The following is a 23,997-nucleotide window of genomic DNA, read 5'->3' as shown; positions in this document are numbered from 1 at the left end:
TTACAGAGAAGCACATTTTGACCCAGTGTAAGGAATAACTTTCCAACAATTAAAGTTGTGTAATAGTGGAACAGGTCATTTCAATAGGAAATGAGTTTCCCATCACTGGATGTCCTTTAAGCAGAAGTTAGATGACAAGTTTATAATATTAGAGGATCATGGATTAGAGCTAGAAGAGAAAGTCAACTCCTTCATTTTATTGATGAAGGTACTGAGGCTCAGAAAGGATAGTGACTTACCAAGGTACAGTTAGTAATTGTCAGGTCTTTTAATTCCAAATTCAGTGATCTGTACCATGTTGCAGGCGGCATTTTTGCAGAATTTTTGCAACCTATAACTTCATCAAGTATGGACTGGAGTAGATAACCTCTGAGATTCCTTCCAACTCCAAAACTGAATCATTTTGGAATTATTGTATGACCATGAAACACTATTTGATTATCCATCATGGTGGCACATCATCTCTTAAGGCTGTTTATGATTTTTGGAAAGAATCAGAAGTTATATAGAGCCAAGTGGTTGTGCAACCTGAGTAATCTTTTTCAGTCAAAATTTAGGTATGATCATCAAGTAATTTTTTTCATGTGGAAGACAATTTCTGAAGTGTTCTTAAGAATAGTGGCTTAAGCTTAAGCTTAAGTTCATTTCTGTCTTAGCCGGCTGGGCTCATTTAAAACTAATGGGACATAGGACCAATGGTCAATACAGGGGGACTTGTGGGTCACATGAGCAACAAGATGCACTGACTAGACATTTTGTCTGATCCCCAAAACCTCTCAAACTTCCCTCAAAACAGAAATTATATGACAATGATAAAGAGACTTTAGCTGTTTCCATGATCTAGGACAGCAAAGAATCCAAAAGGAGGTTTTTAAAAACACAAATTGTGAACCCCAGGAGCAGATGCTCACTGACCCTGAGCTCATTCAGCAAATCCTCCCATTCCCACCTTATCAGCAGCAGGGCTGCACAGCATATTCAAAGACATAACAGAACCTTACATCAAAACCTACCTCTACACCCTTTGTCCCTCTCCCTCTTTTTAAAGCTGTAGAGATCCTAGCTCTAGGCTATGGATATTCTCTCAGGCCTTGATAGTTAGCTTGGCTACAGCCCTTCAGGTACAAAAGCCTCCTGGGGCCTGCCACCTGAAAGCACCAATGCTGCAAAGCTCTGAACTGAGAGTAGCTCTGTACTGTTGGTTCCTAGACAAAGTAGCCCTTAACTGTCAATACTGAGCCAGAGAACTAAGGAACAAAGGGAGTGGGACAGGTCGTCAAGACAGGACACGGTGCTTATGGAGAGCTTTGAAGCACCTCCACCAAACCTGAGGGAAAAGCATAGTATCCAACTGAGGCCAGTTCTGATCACCCAAAACTTATCTGTGGTAGAGACCTAGGCTGGTGAACTGTGAAATGTCCAATGTGGGAGGAGGAGGCTGAGATGCTTTGAGATCGAGCCACTAAGGAAACCATGGTCAAAGAAGTCCTGTTCCTGAGTAGTCTAAAAAAGAAATGAGAATTATAAGAGCAGAATTTATATCCTGCACAGCAAAAATAATGAGCAGCCTAGAAAAACTTGAATCTGCAATGGCAACCCTCACCAAAGAAACACAAGAAAGAACGACATACTGGGAAGCCAAATACACAGAAGTGAAAGTCAACTTTCTGAGCTGTAAGAAGTAAAAAACCCCAAAAAACCAAAACAAGAACATTAAAATAAAATATGCTCACTATGCAAGGAAAATATAAGAATCTTGAAGATAAGATGCATTGAGAAAACCTAAAGATTACAGGTCTCCCAGAAGAACACGATAGGACAAAAAATAAAACAAAAAAATCCTTACCATCAAAATGAAGGAAATAATAAAGGAGAACTGTCCAGCACCCCTGGGGGCAATTAGCACCTGGGAGTAGGAACATGGACCCAGGGAAATTTCTAGGCAAAAATAGGAAAAACAAATATTGACAAGTGAGGTTATAGATCAGTAGAAGAGAAAGGAGATCCTCGATCATGGGATAATGAATCCTCAAATATCTGAAATAGTTAGCATTGTTCTGAGAATAAGACACAATGGAAAAGGAACCCAACCAAGGAATCCTACAAAGTACTGGCAAAAAATGCAACAGTCTGATAGAAATTAGGCTTAGATTAACACCTAACACCACACTCCACATTACATTCTAAATGGATAGAAGACCTTAATACTAAAGATCATGCTATAAAAAAAAATTAGAAGAGAAACAGACCATATATCTCTTGCAGCTATAGGTAACAAATGTATTCTTTTTTTTTTTAAAGTATTTTATTATTTTCCAGTTACATGTAGAGATAGTTTTCAACATTTTTTTTTGTTTTGTTTTTTTTAGTGAGGCAATTGGGGTTAAGTGACTTGCCTAGGGTCACACAGCTAGTAAGTGTTAAGTGTCAGAGGCCGGATTTGAACTCAGGTACTCCTGACTCCAGGGCTGGTGCTTTATCCACTGTGCCACCTAGCCGCCCCAGAAATGTATTCTTAAGCAAACAAAAAAGAGGAAATTTAAAAAAATCACTAACTTTGATTACTTGAAACCGAAAAACTTCTGACAGGCAACATTAATAGTTAAGAAGGGAAGTGGTTGAATGGGGAAAAATCTTTGCATCATATTTCTCAAAGATAAGCTAGACAAACACAAATATATTCTAATAGCCAATCCTCACTAGATAAACGGTCGAAGGATAGGAACAGTTCTTAAAAGAACTGTCAAGTATTCACAATCACATGAAAAAATGCTTCATTTTACTGAGAGAAATGAAACATTTAAAAACTCTGAGGTTTTACCTCACACCCTGTGGTGTATGGGAAGATAGGCACACAAATATATTTTTGGTGGAGTTGTGGAATGGTACAACCATTCTGAAAAGCAATTTGGAATTATGTAAATAAAGAGACTAAAATGTCTACAACTTTGAACCAGAGACTGTATTACTGGGCTTAAATCACCAAGGAAGTCACTAATAAGAAAAAAAAATCCACTGTAATGATTGGAATGATGCCACCTGCTGGAGAGCTACTGTAGGAAAGCTCCACCATAAGGAGAAGGTATCTGAGGGCAAGCCATGTGGTCAGGTCCTTGGCGTCAGGAAGTGATGTTTGCTCATGGATACTATCTATCAAAGCTACCAGCCAATCAACTTGAGGAGCCTCCCATTTCTGGAGGAGGACATGAAGTAGGAGGTGAACGCTGGTGGAGGGGTGCTTCCTCTTTTTGTTCCTGACCTCGCCATGGTAGGTCGGATGATGGGGTCTCTTAGAAATAGTTAGATTTTTACCTTTCTCTCTGATCCTAATGCTCTTTATAAATACTTAAACACTTAAATACTCTTGCTAAAGCTTATAATTTATTGGCGACCACCCCATTAGATTTTAGATAGTATAGCTAGAATTTTAGCCCTTTATACCCAACCCCTACAAAATATTTATAGCAGCACTTTTTATGACAGCTAAGAATTGGGAGACAACAAATTGTGGAACAAGAATGTAATGATATACTACTATGCTGTAAGAAATGATATATGTTTGGGGCAGCTAGGTGGGCACAGTGGATAGAGCACCGGCCCTGGATTCAGGAGGACCTGAGTTCAAATCTGGCCTCAGACACTTGACACTTACTAGCTGTGTGACCCTGGGCCAAGTCACTTAACCCTCATTGCCCTGCAAAAAAAAGAAAAGAAAAGAAAAGAAAAGAAATTATGTGTGTGAGAAATATTAATATAACTGATACAGAGTGAAGTAAGCAGAACCACGGTATACGTAGAACTACAACAATGTAAATGGAAAGAACAACACACAAAAAAAAAAATCAAAAGTAAATGCAATAAAATTATAAAGATCAAATGGGACTTGAATGAAGAGATGAGAAGATACCCCTGATCTTTGTGAGTGAGATTTTCCCTGTCCCTAGTTATAAGAGATTTACTATAGTTTTAAGTGATTTAATTAAAATAATAATCAAGTATATTAACAAAAAAAATTGTGATTCATATAGATTGCATAAGGTAGAAGGTCTTTTTTTCCATATTTCTCAATTTTCCTAGACATAGTGTAGTTGATCTTGTGATATCCGCCTTAGGAAATGTCACAGGGTCTGTAGGTGGTCAGCAATACTGTTCACGCCGCTTTACACTGGCCTACCAATGATTCACCCTATTGATATCATAATGCTGATCCCCCTGTTATTACTCAAGACTATGTTCTAATTTTAGAAAATGTCTCCAAGGGTATATAAACCCATTTGTTTGTACTTCTGGGTTTTTCAGGCCCAAAGCCTGGATGACTGGTTTTGTTGAGGTACTGGCCCTCTCTCAATAAACCTATTTGCTTCAGCCTGGAAACTTTGTTATTTTCATTCTTCCGTCGGACTTAAATTTTTTCGCGACACCTTCATGAAGGTAGGAGGTGCATAGGTGTTAGACACTGCACATGGTTCCCCGCCCCCCACCAATAGTATTTGTCATATGGGATGGTCTCAGGGAGGAATAGGGAAGAATGACACATGGGTCTATAAGAACAGAAAACATCAACAAAAACTATTTTAAAAACAAAAATTAGAAAACAATCAATAGAAAAGGGGCTTTTGGTCTCCAAATTGGTTATCTCCTGCATTAGGGGACAAGTGTGTGAAATCTTAACCTTATAGAAGAATCAGATTCATGCTACATAAGACATGCAAAGCTGGAGATAGCAGCATGCTCGCCAATTCAACAAACATGAAACACCTTCTATGAGTAAAGGGGCTGTATTGGAGACAGAAACAAAAAATTAACAGTCCTTGCCTTTGAAAAATATTCCACTGAGTGTGGGGAATATAACATGTGTACAGTATAAGCAAAATGTATTTACAAAGTAATTTTAAGAAGGAGAAAGTGAGAATAATGGGGGAATCTGGAAAGGCCTTATGTAAGGAAGTAGCACCTGAGGTATGATCTGAAAGAAGTTAGGGATTCTATGAAGTGGAGTTATGTAGGGAGAAAATCCCTGATAGGAGAGTCCATCTGCACAAAGGCACACAAAAGGAAGAGATGCAATGTCCTATACGGGGGATAGCATGCAGGCCAGTGTGATTGGACAGAGAGTATCAAAAGAGGAGTAACATGATATACGAATAGTAAAGTAAGTGAAAGCCAGATGTAGAGAGTTCTGAATGCAAAGGGGGTTTTGTGCTTTATCCTAGGAGAAACAGACAGCCATGGGAGATATATGAGTCTATGTGAGAGAAGAAATGGCCAATTCTGTTCTAGGACTAGTGCAGTTCTGTAGAGGAAAGTGGAAGGGAAGCAGCCAGAGGCTGAGAAACCAATCAGAAGGCTTCTGGAATAGTCCATGCAAGAGGTAGTAAGGAACCTGAGCTAGGGCAGAGGGCTATATGAATAGAGAAAAGGGGGATGGGGGTGTAAGAGAGGTTGTGAAGGTAGCATGAATAAGACTTGGTAGCTGATTGAATATGGGAGTTGAGGAAGATTCAAGGACTGATCAAGTATATAAACCTAGGTACCTAGAAGGATGGCAGTGCCATGAACAGAAACAGAAAAGTTAGGACGAGGGGTGAGTTTGGGGAGATATATGAGTTGTTTGGTGACCAGTTTCAGATTTCTACTTGCAACAACTTGGATAAAATCAAAGTTTCTTAACGTGAGGTACGACCTCATACTGGGTCATAAAAACTAAATGTCGGGGTTGCATAAAAATTTCTCAGGCAAAAAAAGGGGTTGTGAGTGGAAAAAGTCTAAGAAGCCCTGGACAAGGTGGTTACCTCATCTCCTCCCAAAGACAATACTGATCATGAAAAATATTATTACATAAGCTCCTAATTTTGGAAAACTGTAACTTCACAGGATAAAATTTTAAAAATATCTGTTAAATTTTAAAGGTAAGATGGATTGTAAGAATTGTTCTGTGTTTTTCCAGCACTGACCAAGAAGACGGTGCTTTGATTGTAACAACTAGTACTGGTAACTGGCAGAAACAACCCTAGAGAAAAGAAAAATAAAACATCAGCCTACATTAATTTGCTATGAATATCCTTTTAAAACATCCAATTTTGGTCCTCTGGTTCTTTCTTTGTTTATTATACTCACTTCACTTTGAGCTTCTTGAGAGCAGGAACTATCTTTTGCTTTTTTTTTTTCTTTTCTTCAGCAATTAGTACAATGTGTGGCACAAAGGCACTTAATGAATGCTTAATGATTGACTATGTAACTTTTTAATTTATTAATCAGTCTCCTTAGGAAAGTTACCACAGAGGGAATATCTAAGAGGTAGTATCATGGAACAGAGAGAGCACTATACTTGGGCAAGTCACTTAAACTCTTTGGGTCTGTTTCCTCATCTGTACAATCTACGAGTCTATAGAAACGATCAGTATCAGTTATCTGGTTAGGTAATCTGGCTTTGTAAATTATTATACAGACTCCAGTTCTTAAGTCAATTTCCTGTGAAATTGGATGACTATTCTCCACAGCAAGGGTGAGTACCAGGCCCTACACTGTGGTACTCCCATTAAAAAGCCTCCACTGAAATGAGTGGCAGCCCACACCCATCATTCCAACATGACCAAATGGCCAAATGCTGGGAAGTTATAGCACTCTCGCCCCCTTCTTGGGCCGTGTGCTTAGTTACATGTTAACAAACATAAGACCTAAAATAAAAAGTTTTTTAAAAAAGGACTTATGATTTCATTGGTACTGTGAAAATTCCCTTTACCAATGAAGACTGGCAGTTGCTCTGAAATTTTTAGCAAGTTGTTTGGGGCCCTAAGTCTTGTGACTTGCTAGGGTCACACAGGCAGTGTGCAGTAAAAGGAGGTAGTCTTCCTGACTAAAAGGTGAGATCTCTATCCATTAAATCATACTGCACCTCAAAGCTATTCATGTAATTAATTTGATCCCACCGATTTAATTTACTAAATTATCGAAAACAAGATCTTTGCAGATATAGGAATAGTTTTCTCCAAAGAACACTGGTAAGACCATAAAGACTAAAGGGAAACAGTATAATAACTGACATTATGGATAGGCCATTGATGACCCTTTAAGATTGAAACATGATCCCATTTGACACGGTATTGGAATTTCTAGCTTTTGTGAGATAACTTACCTCTTGAAAGTTATGTTGGGTGAACTTGTCTGCAATCCTCAAAAGCTCGCGGCATGAATGAGTGTCTGCAAAAGCTCTAATGCCTAGGCAGTTGGATGGGTCTAGCTGTCTCTTTAAGAATTCACAGCAGGCTTCCTGGATTTCTGCCAGCTGAAGGAGGCAAGCAGCAGGAAGAAGGGTCTGAACATTGCCCTCTTCCACTGTGATCTGTGAGGTGTATGCAAAGTCAATCAGCAGCTCCATGGCCCTTTCATCAATGTCTCTTATCACTACTTCAGTCTGACGGCTCTCTGCTAGTTCTCCCGTAAACATGGCTCGAAAATAGGGACTGCAGGCTGACCAAAATGACTCGATGGGCATAAATCTTCTTAGCACCCACAACTAGTACCACATCACACAGTTCCCGGTGCTTCCGCAAAAGGTTGATTACTTCTAGGGTTTGCCGTGGATGTTTGTCGGAGATATAGGGCATGCGAGCAGGCTGGGGAACCCCTTCTGGAAGTTTGTTGGGGTCTCCAAGGGTACAGCGGCTTGTTACATCCATTCCAGTCTCTCCTGGTCGAGTGCTGGTACACCTAAAGGGATGATGTGGAAAAAGATATGAGAATAGATATACTACTGATTCATCTTTGCCTGAAAGGACTGATAACTCTGAAGTAGAGTTGTGATGGGACAAAAAGGACTGGTCAGAAATATTTTCAGAGAAGCATCTTTTCTGAGAATTCTTGAGTCTAAAAATATTCTGAGAGATCTGGGGAGTCCTACTTAGTATTCACAACTATTAGTTTTGAATGGAGTACAACATTTTTGCTATCCAACGCCTTAAGATAAGAAATAAGATATCATAAAAATAATTTTGTCAAAATATTTTGATCAAAGGGGTAGGGCAAACCATGAGTGCTGGGGTTTGGGGAAGGAGGAAGATTTATCAACCAACTGTTGTCCATTTGTATCACTTTATAAAAGAAAGGTAGTAAATGATTATTTTTCTCTATAGAGACTGACTGGCCTGTGGACTTTACTCTATGATCTACTTCATGCAAAACACTGGTATTCAATGTTTTTCTAAAAACTCAACAGATTATTCAGATATTTGAAATTTCTCTATGGCACAGTTTAAGATCTGCAGAATACAGCTAATAAAATATGACCAGATCAGAGGGAGAAGTTATTCAAGTGAGATATGGCATAATAAAATGAAGAAAGAAACATTTCTTCAATATAAAAATGAGGATCAGTGCAACAACATCTAAAGGACAAGCACTGATTCCTGTGTAATAAAATCAAGAGATTAACTTACAAATCAGAATGTCAATTTATTAGTTTATAATGAGAATAACGTCTGGCAAGAGAATAGTAAGAAGTGTGACCTAAAGTACCTTGGGCAACCAAAAAGGTTAAAAGATGAGGTTTTTGTTTAGGTCTGAAAGACATTTCCCTATAGAACATGTACTTTTATCTTCAATGACATTACATTGAAATTCCTGATAACATTTCTCTGATGGGGTGTAGGGGAGTGTAGCAGTAAACTCCCTCAGATAATCCAATTATAAAATAATCGTAAGGTTGCTTGGTGAGAATAGAATGAGAATGAAGGAAGGCGAATGTTTTTAAGGAGTTATTTCCATAGAGTTATTGCAAACTGATAAACTACTCTTTATTGGTCTAGAAATGTTCTGTCTCAAGGACTGGTATTGTTGAATTAAAGCAACTTCATGTGACACATTTCATAGATGAAAAAACTGAGGTCGAGGGAGGTTAAAGGATTTGTCCAAGGTCACACAGGTAGGTCTTCTGACTTCAGAATCACTGTATCACTAGTGCTATCTTTTTTCTAGACTACCTGAAGACCCCAAAAGGAAAGACTGTAAACTCAAACGAGATATTTTTAAAGCACTTAGCATAATGCCTGGCACATAGCAGGCACCTAACAAATGCTTCTATTCCCTTCTTTGATCCTCTCTAAAGGGTAGGTCCTTGCTCACAGCACTTAAAGAAATGTTTGAATTGAGAAAATTTTCATCAAACAACAGCCTGAGAGGCATAAAGAATATATATGTCCTCTGACTAACATTGGTGATTCCTGAAAAACATTTGACTCAGTAGAACAAAAAGCAGCTTTTAAAGGCTCTCCTCAAACTATGCCTCACAGATATATCTGTGATAGATGTAAATAGGGAGACAATTCTATTTAATGACCCACTTTGAACCAGTTCCTATTAATTCCAAATTCAAAGTTCATTCTGTGGTACCACACTGCCTTTGGTGGCCTTAATAATGTCCTTTATTACACTTCTTGTACACACATCATTAGCATAAGACAGATTCTATGTTTACTTAAGATGTTCATCAGTTTCATGAAGAATAATCCTGCACACAGTTCAAATGGGGAAGGATTCTTATGTCGAAGTGTTCCTATTCACATATGGAAATATATTCATTGCATCAAGTCCCTGAACACTGCAAAGCCTCTTCAGGGAAATCCATAAAAATTTAGAAGAGATTAATTAAGCTACCTATGCTGAAGAAAAAAAGTGGATTTTGACATATAGTTTGACAAGCAGATACTGAGTTAGTCAATAGATATACAGAACATTTATATTTTATAATTAGATAGTGAGCTGGGCCCAGAGTTCAGTAAATGATAATTAAATAGGATTTGTGAAATTGGCTAGTATTTTCAGTGTCTGATGTCAAAAAAGCCCATGCTTTCCCAGTGATGGTATATGGCTTCAAATAATGGCAAGACCATAAACTAAGGAGAACTAAAATTACAAGTGGTCCAAAGGGTAACAGAAAGATGCATAATGGCTTTAAGGAGGCTGCAGTATATTACCAATAATGATGTGTGTACAAGAGGTGTCATAAAGGACATTATTAAAGCCACTGAAGGCAGTGTGGTACCACAGAATGAACTTTGAATGTGGAATTAATAGGAATGGGTTCAAATTTCAGTTCTGCTACTTTAGTCAACAAATATATGACAGGCACTGTGTACTAAGTGTATGACTGGAAGTAACTTTCTGGGTCTCAGTTTCCACATATATAAAACGAGGAGGGGTGGGTTAGATGACTCCTAACATCCCTTCTAGCTCAAAAACTATAGCTTGTGATCTTATGCATGGCTGGAAGGAGAGATGGGTTAGTCATAAAGAAAAATGAATCACAATTGAAGGGCAACCCAAGTGCTACACTGGTACCCTGAGATATTAAAACAACAAGAATAACAATTACAATAACAATAATTCAAATTTAGATAGTACTTCAAGTTTACAATGTTTCTTACTCTTTAAAATGCAAAATGAGACATTTTTGGACATGGCCAATGGGAAACTCTCGCTGAATTACGTTTAGTATGAGGTTTTATTTTTCTTGTTTATGAAGAAGGAAATGAAAGGAGAGATAATAAATGTACACACTAAATAAAATACAAAACAAAAAATATCTTACAAGTAATTTGTGAAACAGGCAGTGAGAGGGAAGAATGTATGGTACAGAGTTAAACTTAGAATTACGAAGATAGGGATTCAAACCTTGTCACTCGAAATAACTGTATAATAATGGGCAAGTCATTTAACCTCTGAGACTCAATTTCCTTATCTGCAAAATGGGGATATTATCTATTGTACCTGTTTCAAAGGGATATTAAAAGGCTCAAATAATTATGGAAATATCCATCATTATTAATGTATTATCCCTATTTTATAAATTTAAAAAACCCCTGAGAGGTTGATTGACCTGCCTATGGTTACATAGCTATTATGAGTTTGAACCAATATTTGAACCCAGGAGGTATCTTGACTACAAGTCTTGTATGCTTTCCACTGTCTCATTGTCTCTTTTTTTTTTTTTTTTTTTTTTTAGTAAGGCAATTGGGGTTAAGTGACTTGCCCAGGGTCACACAGCTAGTAAGTGTTAAGTGTCTGAGGCCGGATTTGAACTCAGGTACTCCTGACTCCTGGGCCGGTGCTCTATCCCTGCCCCATCTAGCTGCCCCTCATTGTCTCTTAAGAGGAAGGCATGGGGCAGCTAGGTAGTGCAGTGGATAGAAGCACCGGCCCTGGAGTCAGGAGTACCTGAGGTTCAAATCCGGCCTCAGACACTTAACACTTACTAGCTGTGTGACCCTGGGCAAGTCACTTAACCCCAATTGCCTCACTAAGAAAAAAAAAAGAGGAAGGCATCAGGCCCACCAGGTACAACTTTTATGTAGAATATATAGAAAGGCATGAATAAGCATCATATAGGATGAAAAAGCTATAGAAAAGAAATGAAAAAAAAACCATTAGGTACAGCAATTGATAATATCACAGATCAATCTAAATATCTAAGAAAGAAACTAAGGCACATGGGAGTTTCTAGCCTCTACTTTAAAGTGATTTTAATGTTAGAAATGTTCAAGTTGGGTCCTTTTTAGTCATTTTGAACATATATACTTCTAGTTGTTGTTGTTGTATTTTTGGTGAGGCAATTGGGGTTAAGTGACACACAGCTAGTAAGTGTCAAGTGTCTGAGGCCACATTTGAACTCAGGTCCTCCTGAATCCAGGACCGGTGCTCTATCCACTGTGCCACCTAGCTGCCCCAAACATATATACTTCTGTATTTAAAGCTAAACAGTGGGGTTCAAAGTACATATAATTCTTGTGACCTGGAAGGAATAATAATTGCTTATACTTGGAAATCTAATGGTTAAAAAATAACAAAGCTGTTAAAGGATAATTTTACTCACCCAAATAAACAAGCAAGCAAGCTTTTAATCACATTGCTATCAGTGCTATAATTAGGTTTCCTAATACTTTGTAACTTAAAAATGAAGAAAAGCAACTTTAACATGTTCCACATTAATAGAAGCTAAAATGTTTAAAATAAAAAATTCTCATACTAATCTTGATTTACATATAACTTACAAATGTAAAAGATTTAGTGTCATAAAGTGTTCTTTCTGTGTTCTTCTAGGCCATCATCTCAGCTGAGTGAATAGGTACAATTCCCTGAAATTAGAAAATGAGATGTCCCATTCCTCCCCAAGTGTCTGTAATCAATCAAAGGAAGATGAAAACAGTAACTGATTGACCAGTATGTGGCCAGTTGTCAAATAAGACATGTGAATTGCTTGAGATGTGAGAAAAATGCTTGCATCAATTTTCTGATCTGACTGCGTTTCTGGTCAGCATAACCTAGGTCCTTAGAGGTCTCTAACCAACAGGTAGAGGTGGTCCAGCTTCCTAGCCACACACAGGGTTAGGTCCAAACAATGCAATATTTTCTCACAAGACAGAGATTGGACTAGACCCATAAGTGAATAGAAAGGGAACTGGGTTAGATCTAGAACGGAGTCACAAGAAGTCTGTGTGGTTCATTCAATTCCCACACAGCTCTCCTACCTTTCACAGCCAAACTTAAAGAAAAATTTGCCTCCATTTGCCTTTGTTTATATCCCCAATGCTTAGCACAGTAATTATCAAAGAGATGTTTGAAATTGTAACACTTGATACTTTCTTTCAACATAGTGAATTCATGAAGCTCACAGAGGGATTTTGATTTCACTTTTGGAGCTTAACTGTTTTATAGGCTTTGTCCAGAGGTAAACCACTTTTGGTTACATTTGACAAATTTGATGGCACGTACTCATTATCAAGTTTTATTACTGATTCCAAAAGTATTTCTTATGATTGTTAATTTTTCTTGGCTGCCTTAGGAGATCTTGTGAGAGATCCTGTGTTTCATGACAATCATATAGGTTTTTGTTACAATGAAACAGTATAATAATTAACTTCTCAGTGCTCTAGGCAATTTTTCTAAGGCTAGAAGCTGCAGAAAGAGTGCTGTTCTCTATACTAAGGAAATCAGAAGTCCAGTCCTTATCTTTTGCTAGGATACTTCCCAAATTTGTAATGGTCCATTTTATAACTCTAAAAGTATAAATTACCACTGGTATTGCTTAAATATTAACTGCTTTAAATGAGTTCTACTCATAGAGCTTTGATTTTGGATGCCAGTATCTTTAACAATCAACTACAGCCTTTTCTTTTATAACTTCACATTTGATGGGTTTTACCTTAAAGAGACCAAGGCATTTGTAAATACTACTTTTGTCCAGTGGTTAAGTTTGGCCTCTTGACTGAATTCAAAGCCTTCCATGGCTATATTTCCTTAAGAGTACATTAAGACATTTACAAGTTCAAGCGACATTTTGTCATCAAGTCCAAACAACATTTTGATATAACTGGACAAAGATACCATGAGATGAAGGAGCCATTTAATGTGTTTTTTAGTGGAGCCACAGAGTTTGATGTTATCCATGTACATCAAATGATTAATAAGATATTTTAGTTTGACTTCTTTAATTTGTAAGCCAAAGAAGAGATGATGATCTAAAGCTATGGAGAACCATCTCTGAAAAATCCCACATTTGATATCAATTTGTTCTTGAGATTATAGTTTGGTGTTTTTTTTCATATAAATATATTTGGGTCTATTTTATATATTTACATAATACAGAACTCTAATAATTTTATATAATTATATAACTAAGCCACAAATGCAGAACTGAATCAAACTCTTTGCAATAACCTATAAAGGCAGTTTAACTGTCATAGTGCTCTCAGGTGACTTATTCAGTAATTTCCAAATAAATTTATCTTTATATTCCTGGGACTTTTTGGCCCACCCCTTTTACTCCTATGCCAATAGTTTTTTTTTCCTTACGTTTAGATTTTTCTAGTGATACAAGTTGTTAATGCTTTATATAAAGTACATAAACATGTAATTGGTCTATATCTGAAGGGCTCAATAGTTTTGTCTTCTTTTGATAGTAGATATGTGATGCCTTCATTTAAGGTAAGATCAAAATAAGTCAACAACCATTTATTAAGCACCTACTGTGTATGTGCTAGACACTATGATAAGAGCTGGGGATAAAAAAAGAAAAAAATTGTCCCTGTTCTCAAAGAGTACACAGTTCAATTGGCATACTAGGCACTGTGGTGGGAGATGTGAGCAGTATAATCTTTTGAAAAGCTATTTGGAAGTATACATATAAAGTAACCTAAAATGTCCTTATCTTGATTTAGAGATTCTGCTACTAGCATATACCCAAAGAGAGGCACTAATAAGAAGGAAGTTCCCATATATACCTAAATATTTATAGCAATACTTTTTGTGGTACCAAAAGAACTGAAAAAAAGTAGATGCCTACTTATTGTAGAATGGCTAAACAAACTGTAGTTCACAAATGTAATGGAATATTATTGTGCTTCAAGAAACAACAAATATGATGAATGTTGTTCGGTCATATCCAACTGTTTGTGACCCCTGGAGTGGTTTGCCATTTCCTTCTCCAGCTCATTTTAGATGAGGAAATGGAGGCAAACAAGGTTAAGTGATTTGCTCTGGGTCACATAGGTAGTAAATTTCTGAGGCCAAATTTGAACTCATGAAGATGAGTCTTCCTGACTCCAGGCCCAGTGCTCTATCCAGTGAACCACCTAGCTACCCAAATATGATGATTACAGAAAAGCACAGAAATACTTACATGATCTTATGTAGAATGAAGACCACACACACACACACACACACACACACACACACACACACACACACGTACAGCGATGTAAATGGGAAGAATATTTATAAAAATAGTCATAAGTGAATGTTGGGAACTACAAAGGGTCCTTTAGGCTGGCATGAGACTGATCCCGGGAGGGTTAGGTTGGCAGATCCCTTGAGTGCTAAAGCTCTGAGCTCCACAGGGCTAAGCGGATAGGGTGTCTGCATTAAGTTTGTCATTTATATGGATAACTCCCCAGGATGGTGGGGCTGAGTTTGGTGACCAAGCAGGAAATGAAGCACATCAAAGCTCCTGTGAAGGATCAGAGTGGGATTGGGACTATGAACAGCTGGCTGCATTTCCAGCTTGGATGAGAGAGTGACCTGGTCTTTACAATAAATTCAAAGAACAGGGAACAAAGGGAAGGAGGAAGAATGCTGGTAGCAATTTTGGTGATGGATATCAATACAAATTTATTTTTTAAGGGAATGTCATAAAATTACAAAGAAGAAACCTAGTTCCAAAGAAGAGATATGAAAAGATACTTCTCATTCTATCTCCTTAGCAGAGATAGGAGGTCTGTGGGTGTGAAACATTGCATACATTTTCTGACTTTCAATATATTGATTGGTTTTGCCGATTTTCCTTTTTCTTTAAAAAAAAATATTCCTTGTTATATGAAATTTAGTGATGCAAAAGATAGCAATAAAAAATTACTTAAAAAATAAAGGATATTGGGGCAGCTAGGTGGTGCAATGGATAAAAGACCAGCCCTGAATTCAGGAGGATCTGAGATCAAATCCGGCCTCAGACAATTGACACTTACTAGCTGTGTGACCCTGGGTCACTCATTGCCCCCCCCCCCCCCCCCAGGAGATTTTCATCTGAGAGGTACTGGGTAAGTGTAGTAATTCATACTACTCTGAAGCACTTATGCCAATCTTATCTGACCTGTTTTTCCAGTTTTGTAGAGAAACTAGTTTTTAATCACCTCCCCTTTATGTAACTAATTGTTTAGTTATTTGTTACATTAGCGGTATTAAAAGTTATTTCTAATTTGATAAAACTTGGCATTTTCATGTGTTGAACTTTTGCAGCCATAGAAATGATCAGAGATTTTCTACAACCTTTCTTTAGAAGTACTTTCTCTCCTTTGATTTCTTCACTTGTCTGCCTTCTTCCAGTCAATTTTGTCTTCAGTGCATCCTGCACATTTTTGTCAGAATAATCTCCCTAAAAATAGTTTAGATCATATAATTCTCTTGCTCAGTTTTACATTCTACAGTGTTAAAGCAATCCTATGTTATCTGTTTGGTAGAAATTCTGTCTGAAATTGGGAAAAATTGGTAAATGAATTGAAATTGGTTAAAAAGGAAATAAAATCAAAATTTATAAACAGGAAGGAAAAGCAGAGACATTTAAAATACAGGAAAATACTTGCTTTGGAAATCTTAAGGAAAAGGTACTACAGTAAAATCTGAACCTCTTAACACAATGACTTAAACAGAGTAGGTATTCAGTGTGTTGAATTTCTGATTCCAAAGATTCAGATTTTGTGATAACCTTTATGAAATAGATTAATAGTACAAATAAAATTGTAAATGTAATACTTATTCTTGTTAATAAAAAACACTTTTTAAGCATTTAAAATAACCTCATGGGACAGCCAGATGGCACAGTGGATAAAGCACTGGCCCTGGATTCAGGAGGACCTGAGTTCAAATCTGATCTCAGACACTTGACACTTACTAGCTGTGTGACCCTGGGCAAGTCACTTAACTCTCATTGCTGCACCCCCCCCCAAAAAAAAACCCCAAACCCACCTCATTTTCTGGAGTAGATTTTAGAGTAGGCTAAACAGTGTAATACTATAAAATAAAAATTGGACTTGGGAGTCAAGAGACCTGTATATTAGTCTTCATTCTAACTAGTTTGTGACTTTGGGCAAATCATTTACCTTTCTGGATCTTGAAAATGAGGAGGTTGGACTAGATAATCTCTAAGGTATGTTCTAGCTTTAACATTTTGTGACTCTATTAAAATCCCTTCTTGCTGTTTCATTTACAGAACTCATCTGCTGTAGCAGGGGACTATTTTCCTTGCTTTGACTGTTGTTTCCTTTAGCCTACCTTTTGTACTTTCACAAGAAACTCTAAAACACATACGTGATTAACCTTTGCCAAACTGGGCAACTCAAAGGTATTAACTATACAGTTGTTGAGGGTTTGGTTGACAATGGCATTACAGTCAATGTTCAGCATTTGCATGTAACTTTCAAGACTTCAAGCATTTGCATGATTTTATTAATAACCTCATTTTCACTTTTGAGATGGCAATTGCACACATTCCCAGCTATGTGAAGTAGGGAAAAAAAATGAGGCATGATGTGACAAGTCTATATCTGCAAAAAGCAGGAAATTATTCATAAAAGTATTTGTGAATTTCCTCCAGAAAGTGCTAAAATAACCTCTCAAGTGTGGATGAGGGAACTGAAAAAATGGAAAAGCAAGTAAATTTGCAGGTAAATGAAATGATGGTCACCCCTGCTGGTGAGCTGCTGGTTGAACCACCCCTGGTGGGAGTAGAGTTTGGATGGGCCCAGGACTCACCCAGAGCTGGAAAGGAGATTAGAGATGGCAGATTTCCCCTTTCCTTTTTTTTACTTTGGGAGTTCTGACATTGCTGTCTCTCCCAATACAGTACAGCATTGCTTCTCCTCTCCTCTGCATTTTATGGGGTATTTCATGATTACCATATTAAGAAAATTGCATGTTATCAGAATTAATGTTTTATTATAAAGAACTACATGCTGTATTTTCAGCAATCTCTAGCAAAAGACTATAAAGTTATCCTTTCCACATCGCAGGAGTTAGTGGTGTGGTGCCCCTGTGATCTGGAAAATCCGCAGAAAATTTTTTGGCCCTCCCTTCATACTAGAGAAGTCTGAATTTTTTTCTTTTTCTTTTATGGTGTGTTTACACTACCTTATTGTAAAATTTGGGTTCAGTATTTGGTCATAGGCTATATGTAGGTCAATATTAAGTAAAACTACTGTACATACATTTTATACATTTCTGAGTTTCTAAACTGTTTTTGTGATCTCTGCTGGCCTTAACATGTTGTCTGCAGCTTCTATAAAACTCCCCTCAAATTGCCATTCAATTTCTTATGCTGAGCTATGACACATTGAACGTCAATGGGGAAAGTTGCAATGTGGAAGGGATAACTAGTTTTTGATGGCTGCAGAAAATTAACTCCTATTTCCCATAGGTTCCATGTATTAACATTGGCATTTTTTACTTTTGTCATTTTCTAAGAACACTACTATGATGAAAGTGAAGGCCTGACTCTATATATAAAGTACTTTATGTAAGCTGAAAGGTCATTACTAATACTATACATATTTTTGAACTGATAAACTTAGGATAATAGCAGCAAAAGGGCAGCTCATCCTATTTTAACTTCAGGATTGGTCTCTAGGGGTTGAGATAACATGATAATACTGCACAGAACAAAACTGGCCAAGTAGTATGATAGAAAAGGAAAAACTCCAGACTACAAACTAGAAGGCAGGAGTTCTAGTCCTGGCTCTACTAATTAGACCTTGGAAAAAACACTTCTTTTGCTCTGAACTCAGTTTCCTTATCTAGGAAACGAGGGGTTTGATTAAGATGTCATCTAAATTCCTTCTAGTTCTGAAACTACATAAGAGCAGTAAGCTAAATGACGGGAGTCTATTTCTTGAATTAAACTTTGAATTAATCTAATATCTTGAATTAATAAAGCCACATTTCTGAGTCAAAAAAGTTTTGTTGCTATTTGGTTGTGTCTGACTCTTTGTGACCCCATTTGGAGTATTCTTGGCAAAGATACTAGAGTAGTTTGCTACTTCCTTCTCCAACTCATTTTACAGAAGAAGAAATGGAAGCAAAAAGGGTTAAGTGATGTGCTCAGGGTCACACAACAGCTAATAAGTTTTTGAGGCCAGATTTGAATTCAGGAAGATGAATCTCCTGACTCTAGGGCCTGGCACTCTATCAACCTGTACCATTAGCTGGCCACACAAAACTTTAGCCTGTTATTAACATGAAGTTACGGGGCCCTCACTCAAATAAATCACAATAGCTCTCTGAAATAATCAAATGTTACTAACATAATAATACTTCTAGGGGGGCGGCTAGGTGGCGCAGTGGATAAAGCACTGGCCCTGGATTCAGGAGTACCTGAGTTCAAATCCGGCCTCAGACACTTGACACTTACTAGCTGTGTGACCCTGGGCAAGTCACTTAACCCCCATTGCCCTGCAAAAAAAAAAAAATAATAATAATACTTCTAGGCTTGGTCTGAAAGATACAAAAAAATATATTGTCACAAAAATTAAGACAGCTTATGAGTTTGTACTTGTGACATAATTGGCCAAAACATGTCTCCTCAGGGTCTATAAAGTATGAAATTTTTTATAAAGACCAAAAAATCCCTCCACAACAGAAAGAAAAAAAAAGTAGATGATTTGTATATTACTTTAGTTTATAAGGTAATTTCCTCATACACTATCTCATTTGATCCCCTCAACACTGTGAGACAAGTAAAGTAGGTCTATTATACTAATTTTACACAAGAAATCAAAGCTTGGCAAATTTAAGGAACATACTAGTCAGAAATCAAGATAAGGTATTCTGATTTTAAGTCCAGCATTTTTTCTAGTGTGTCAAAAATTATTTTTTAGTATATAGGGAATAATGTGAACTAGTGTTTCTTAAACTAAGGGTCAGAGGAGAAATTGTGAGAAGTTAGTGTAATTGGAACTATGTTACATTCTACACAATTCCCCCCGCCCCCCCCCCCCCCCCCCCCCCCCCCCCCCCCCCCCCCCCCAACTCCTTGTATTTTACTTGCTGATTTTGTTTGTCTTTCCTTCTACTGGGTCACCAAATGAAAGAGATCAGGCAAAAAATTCTTTTTTTGGCAGGGAGTGAAGGGAATGGAGAGGTTGAAATGAACAAAATGTTGGCAAGACAATATTGCTGTACTCTTTTCAAAAGGTCTGAAATCCAAAATTTCTGCCTTGGAATTCATTCCTTCATAGAATTTCGCACCTGCTATGTACCAGGTATGAAAAAAAAATCTTAATTCTTCAAACTCTTTCCATAATCTAGAGAAAGAACAGCTATAATTAACCTCAAAAAGCATTTACAATGTGCCAGACACAGTGCTAGATGCTAGCGATACGAAAAGAAAAACTAAATTTCTTGCCTTCAAGGAGCTCACTATGTGAAATAGTATTTTTTTTTTTTTGCAGGGCTATGGGGGTTAAGTGACTTGCCCACAGTCACACAGCTAGTAAGTGTCAAGTGTCTGAGTCCGGATTTGAACTCAGGAACTCCTGAATCCAGGGCCGGTGCTTTATCCACTGCGCCACCTAGCCACCCCATAATAGTGTCTTTTTTTTGGTAGTGAACAACATTCTCCTCAAATATTGCCTTCCCAAAGCATATACACACTTCATTTATGGAATAAATGTGAAGGTTATCTATATAATCTTTATTACATAAAATCTTGCCTTTCTTATTATCATATAATGTAAGTCAATTTAGCCCAAAGGTTCTTTCTATTGCACCTAAACTATTCTGCCCCCAAATGTAATAACATTGTAGCATGTGGAAAATTGTTTTAAAATAATTAAAAAATAAAGTAATAATTTTCTAATAAAATAACACTAAAATATATTATAAAATCAGTAAGGTAAATTTTCATTTTCCATGGACATTATTTATCTATGATTTATATGCATTAATATAACTTTATTAGTAGGTAACATACGTTCTACTCAATTTTTGCACTATAAAGATGGCAATTTTTTTCATGTTTCTGAGGAAAAAATCCAACACTCTGAACATATGCTTAAATTAGCCTTAGGTACTGACTCACCATTTTACCAATGCAAAGAATTTATGGTTATTTTTATGTTTAACTTAATGTTTTAAAGGGAAAACAGTGACTTAAAATGAGCACATCAGATTTAAAAAGTCACTTTGTTTATATAAAATAACCTACAGCAAGATAACAGAGTTCTTCTAGGTGCTCATTGATGGTTTTCTAGAACTCTTTGGAGTTCTAGGCTCTAAGCTGCTGGCTTTAAAAATTAATAGATTTAAAAACTAAAGGGAACATAGAAGCAAAATGAAAGTAAGGATTCAAAATGCAAACACAAATGATCAAATGCTGAAATACATTTACTGAAATAGGCAGAACTGTAAATTAAGTAACAAAGGCAAAATGGACCTGAAAATCCTGCATACCAAGTTAAGAGGCCCTGTATACGGAATCAGTACTATAATTTATATTGAAAATTGCTGTGTGTGAAATGAGCTATAGTTAGGCACTAGAAATTGCAAGATCATAGATTTTAGAGCTGGAAGACACTTAATACAACACCCTCATTTTACAACTGAGGAAACTGAGGCTGGGAGAGTTTAAATGATTTTGCACCTAGTCAGTCACACAGGATCTAGTAGCCAGGATCTGAACCCAGGTCCTCTGATTCCAAATATAGCACTCTATCCACTGTACAATTGTCAAATTTGACAGTAGGTGCTAAGTCCTTACTTTGGGTTCAGTCACTGAAACAGATTTTTAAAAAATCAAACTAGGTGAAAATTCAATTCTCTAGAATTAATTTAGTTTCTTTTAATTACAGGTAATTCTGTACAGAGAATTCATAAAAGGTTAATTTTTCCATGCTCCTCAAACTTCAAGATAACAAAATCCTCAAGGTTTTTAAAAATATATGGTATTGTGGAGATTAACAACTAACTGGATATGTGGGGTAAAAGTCAGGAGTAGAGAATGGCTCTGAGATTGTGAACTCTGGTGACTAGAAGGACAGTAATGGGAAAGTTTATTAGAAACAAGTGTTTGGGGAAAAAGATAATGAATGCTGTTTCAGATATGATGACTATGGGATATCCCATTTGAAATATCCAATAGGAAGCTGATATAGAATTCAGGAGAGAGACTAGAGCTGGACATACCCATTTGGAAGTCATCTGCATGGAGATGATCACTGAACTTGGAGAAGCTGATAATATCACCAACTGAGAGCAGATGGAGAAGAGGGTTAAGGACAGTTATCTTGGGGGACACTCCATTTAGGGGTGTGATAGATGAAGTATGCGACTGAAAAGGAGCAGGCAGACAAACAGGAGGGAAATCAAGAGAGTTCAGTGCCACAAAAAGCAAGGGAGGATAAGAATAACTGAAAGGAGAGGGTAGTCAACAGTATCAAATGCAGCAGAGGTCAAAAAGGATGAGGATTCTGAAAAGATCATTAGAAGATTGTTAGTAATTTTGGAGAGACCAGTTTCAGCTGAACGATGAGGTCAGAATGAAGAGAATTAAGGGAAAGACTTGAGGGTGTTTGTAAAAAGAAGGGAAGCAGCCAACAGATTGGGAGATACTGAAGATTAAAAAGAGTGTGGGTGACGGTTGAGGCAATCTGCTGGAGAAGAGAGTATGGGATCAAGGGTACATGCAGTTTGGTTGGCCATCAAATCATCAGAGACTAGAAGAAGGATGACACAATGGAGGGTGATATTAGAGAGATATGGGATAAGGAGGAGTGAATAGCCTGATATTGGAAAATGGCTTCTATTTTTTTGGTAAAGAGGCAAGAGAGTAGGGAGGAGTGGCAAGAGAGGTTTGAGGAAAGAAGAAAAGGTTTGGAATGAATGGGATAGGAAATCAATTAAGGGTAGCAGGACTGTATTACTGCAGTGAAAATTCAGTTGAGATTAGTCAGCATAAATTTGCAGTGGACCCAGTTAGCAGTTTCATGATTTCTTCCAGTCCTGTTTAGTAGCATGTGAGTAGGAATGAAAGTGGATGGTGGGAATAATTCAAGATTGGATTTTAACAAGGCAAAATCAACACAAAGACAAAGTAACAAGGGATAACAGAACAGAGGATAGTCTAATGTTCAACTGATTCATCAAGGGGTCAAGGATTCTTTTTAGACCTAGAACGGACCTTATCAACTAATGTAACTTCTTTATTTTATAGATGAGGAAATTGAGGTGTCAAGAATGGAGTAGCTAGTAGTGCAGTGCATAAAGCACTGGCCCCTGGATTCAGGAGGATCTGAGTTCAAATCTAGCCTCAGACACTTGACATTTACAAGTCACTTAACCTCATTGCCTCCCCCCCACCCCCTGCAAAAAAAGAAGGACTCATTTAAGTAACACAAATAGTACAGTAGCAAAGCTGATATTTGAACTCAGGGCTCTAACTCCAATACTCTTTCCACAATATCCTACTGTTGAATCTTAACTGGAGTATTTTACCCTTATTGCACTGTCAGTGAGAATGTGTAGTAAAAAACTCTTTCTGGTTATAATTTAGCTAAACTGGAACCTAATCCTAACTACAGAGAAAGACCAGTCCCCTTTTTATAAAATAACACAAGATGCAAATTAATGGTCAAAGTCAAAGTGAGAGCAGCAGACAAGAGTGTCTCTGGTTAAGTGGTAGTAATAAGAGCTATTAATCATCATCTGCCCTAAAATTCCTTTCAATATTGTGGATAATTGGCTGATGACTTTGATATTCAATACATAAAAAAAATGAGAAGTTGGAATGAGAGGTTAATGAGGACATATTTCATTCAGAAATGATTAATAAACCCCACAATCTGGACCTCCTTCTATGTGAAATAAATAATAAACCCTTATTTTATGAGTTACATAAGAGATGGAATTTCTGGCAGCTAAGAATGAGTAACAATCAAGTTAAAAGCTGAAGTGATGAAGCATTTTATAACTGTGTTGTTTATTTCTTCAAGTACTCTGATGTCACAAACATCATTTCTATTATAGGACAAGACAGAAATAAGGTAACAGCACTTGTCACATCTATAGCATCTTTTCATCAATGTATTCAAAAGGATTCATTAAATCCTAACACCCCAGTGAGTCAAGATAGCGGGGATAAACTGAGGCAAAGGTGGTGAGTAACTAAGGTTGACCAATAAATTTATACTAGAGATGGAAACAACCTATGTATTTTGGTTCTCATTCCTGGAACCAGGCATAAATCATATCCAAACTACAAAATGTTTCTTCTCTTAAAATGGTCTGACAGAACTGTATAATTTATGATTTGAAGTTAACAATTGTCTAGAAGTTATATGAAATATCAAGTAAGAAGATAATTTAGAAATACAAATTTGTTTTTGGTTTCTACTAGATAAAAACCCCACAATTATACTGATCGCGTTTCTTTTTCTTTCTTTCTTTTTAACCATATTAGTCATATTG

General features: G+C 37.0%; 1 protein-coding gene across 1 annotated transcript in view; it reads right to left on the bottom strand.

The window, feature by feature from the left end:
* The window catches only part of KLHL20 (kelch like family member 20), a 76,805-nt gene that overhangs the window by 48,484 nt on the left and 4,324 nt on the right, over positions 1-23,997 (bottom strand). Inside the window, 2 exon segments of the mRNA XM_044005030.1 lie at positions 7,136-7,474; positions 7,476-7,710. Of these exon segments, the coding sequence (XP_043860965.1) occupies positions 7,136-7,474; positions 7,476-7,710 (574 nt within the window).

Source organism: Dromiciops gliroides, chromosome 4 (genome assembly GCF_019393635.1).
Source record: "Dromiciops gliroides isolate mDroGli1 chromosome 4, mDroGli1.pri, whole genome shotgun sequence".
NCBI classification, from domain to species: Eukaryota; Metazoa; Chordata; class Mammalia; order Microbiotheria; family Microbiotheriidae; genus Dromiciops; species Dromiciops gliroides.
This window is presented reverse-complemented; position numbering and strand designations above follow the sequence as displayed.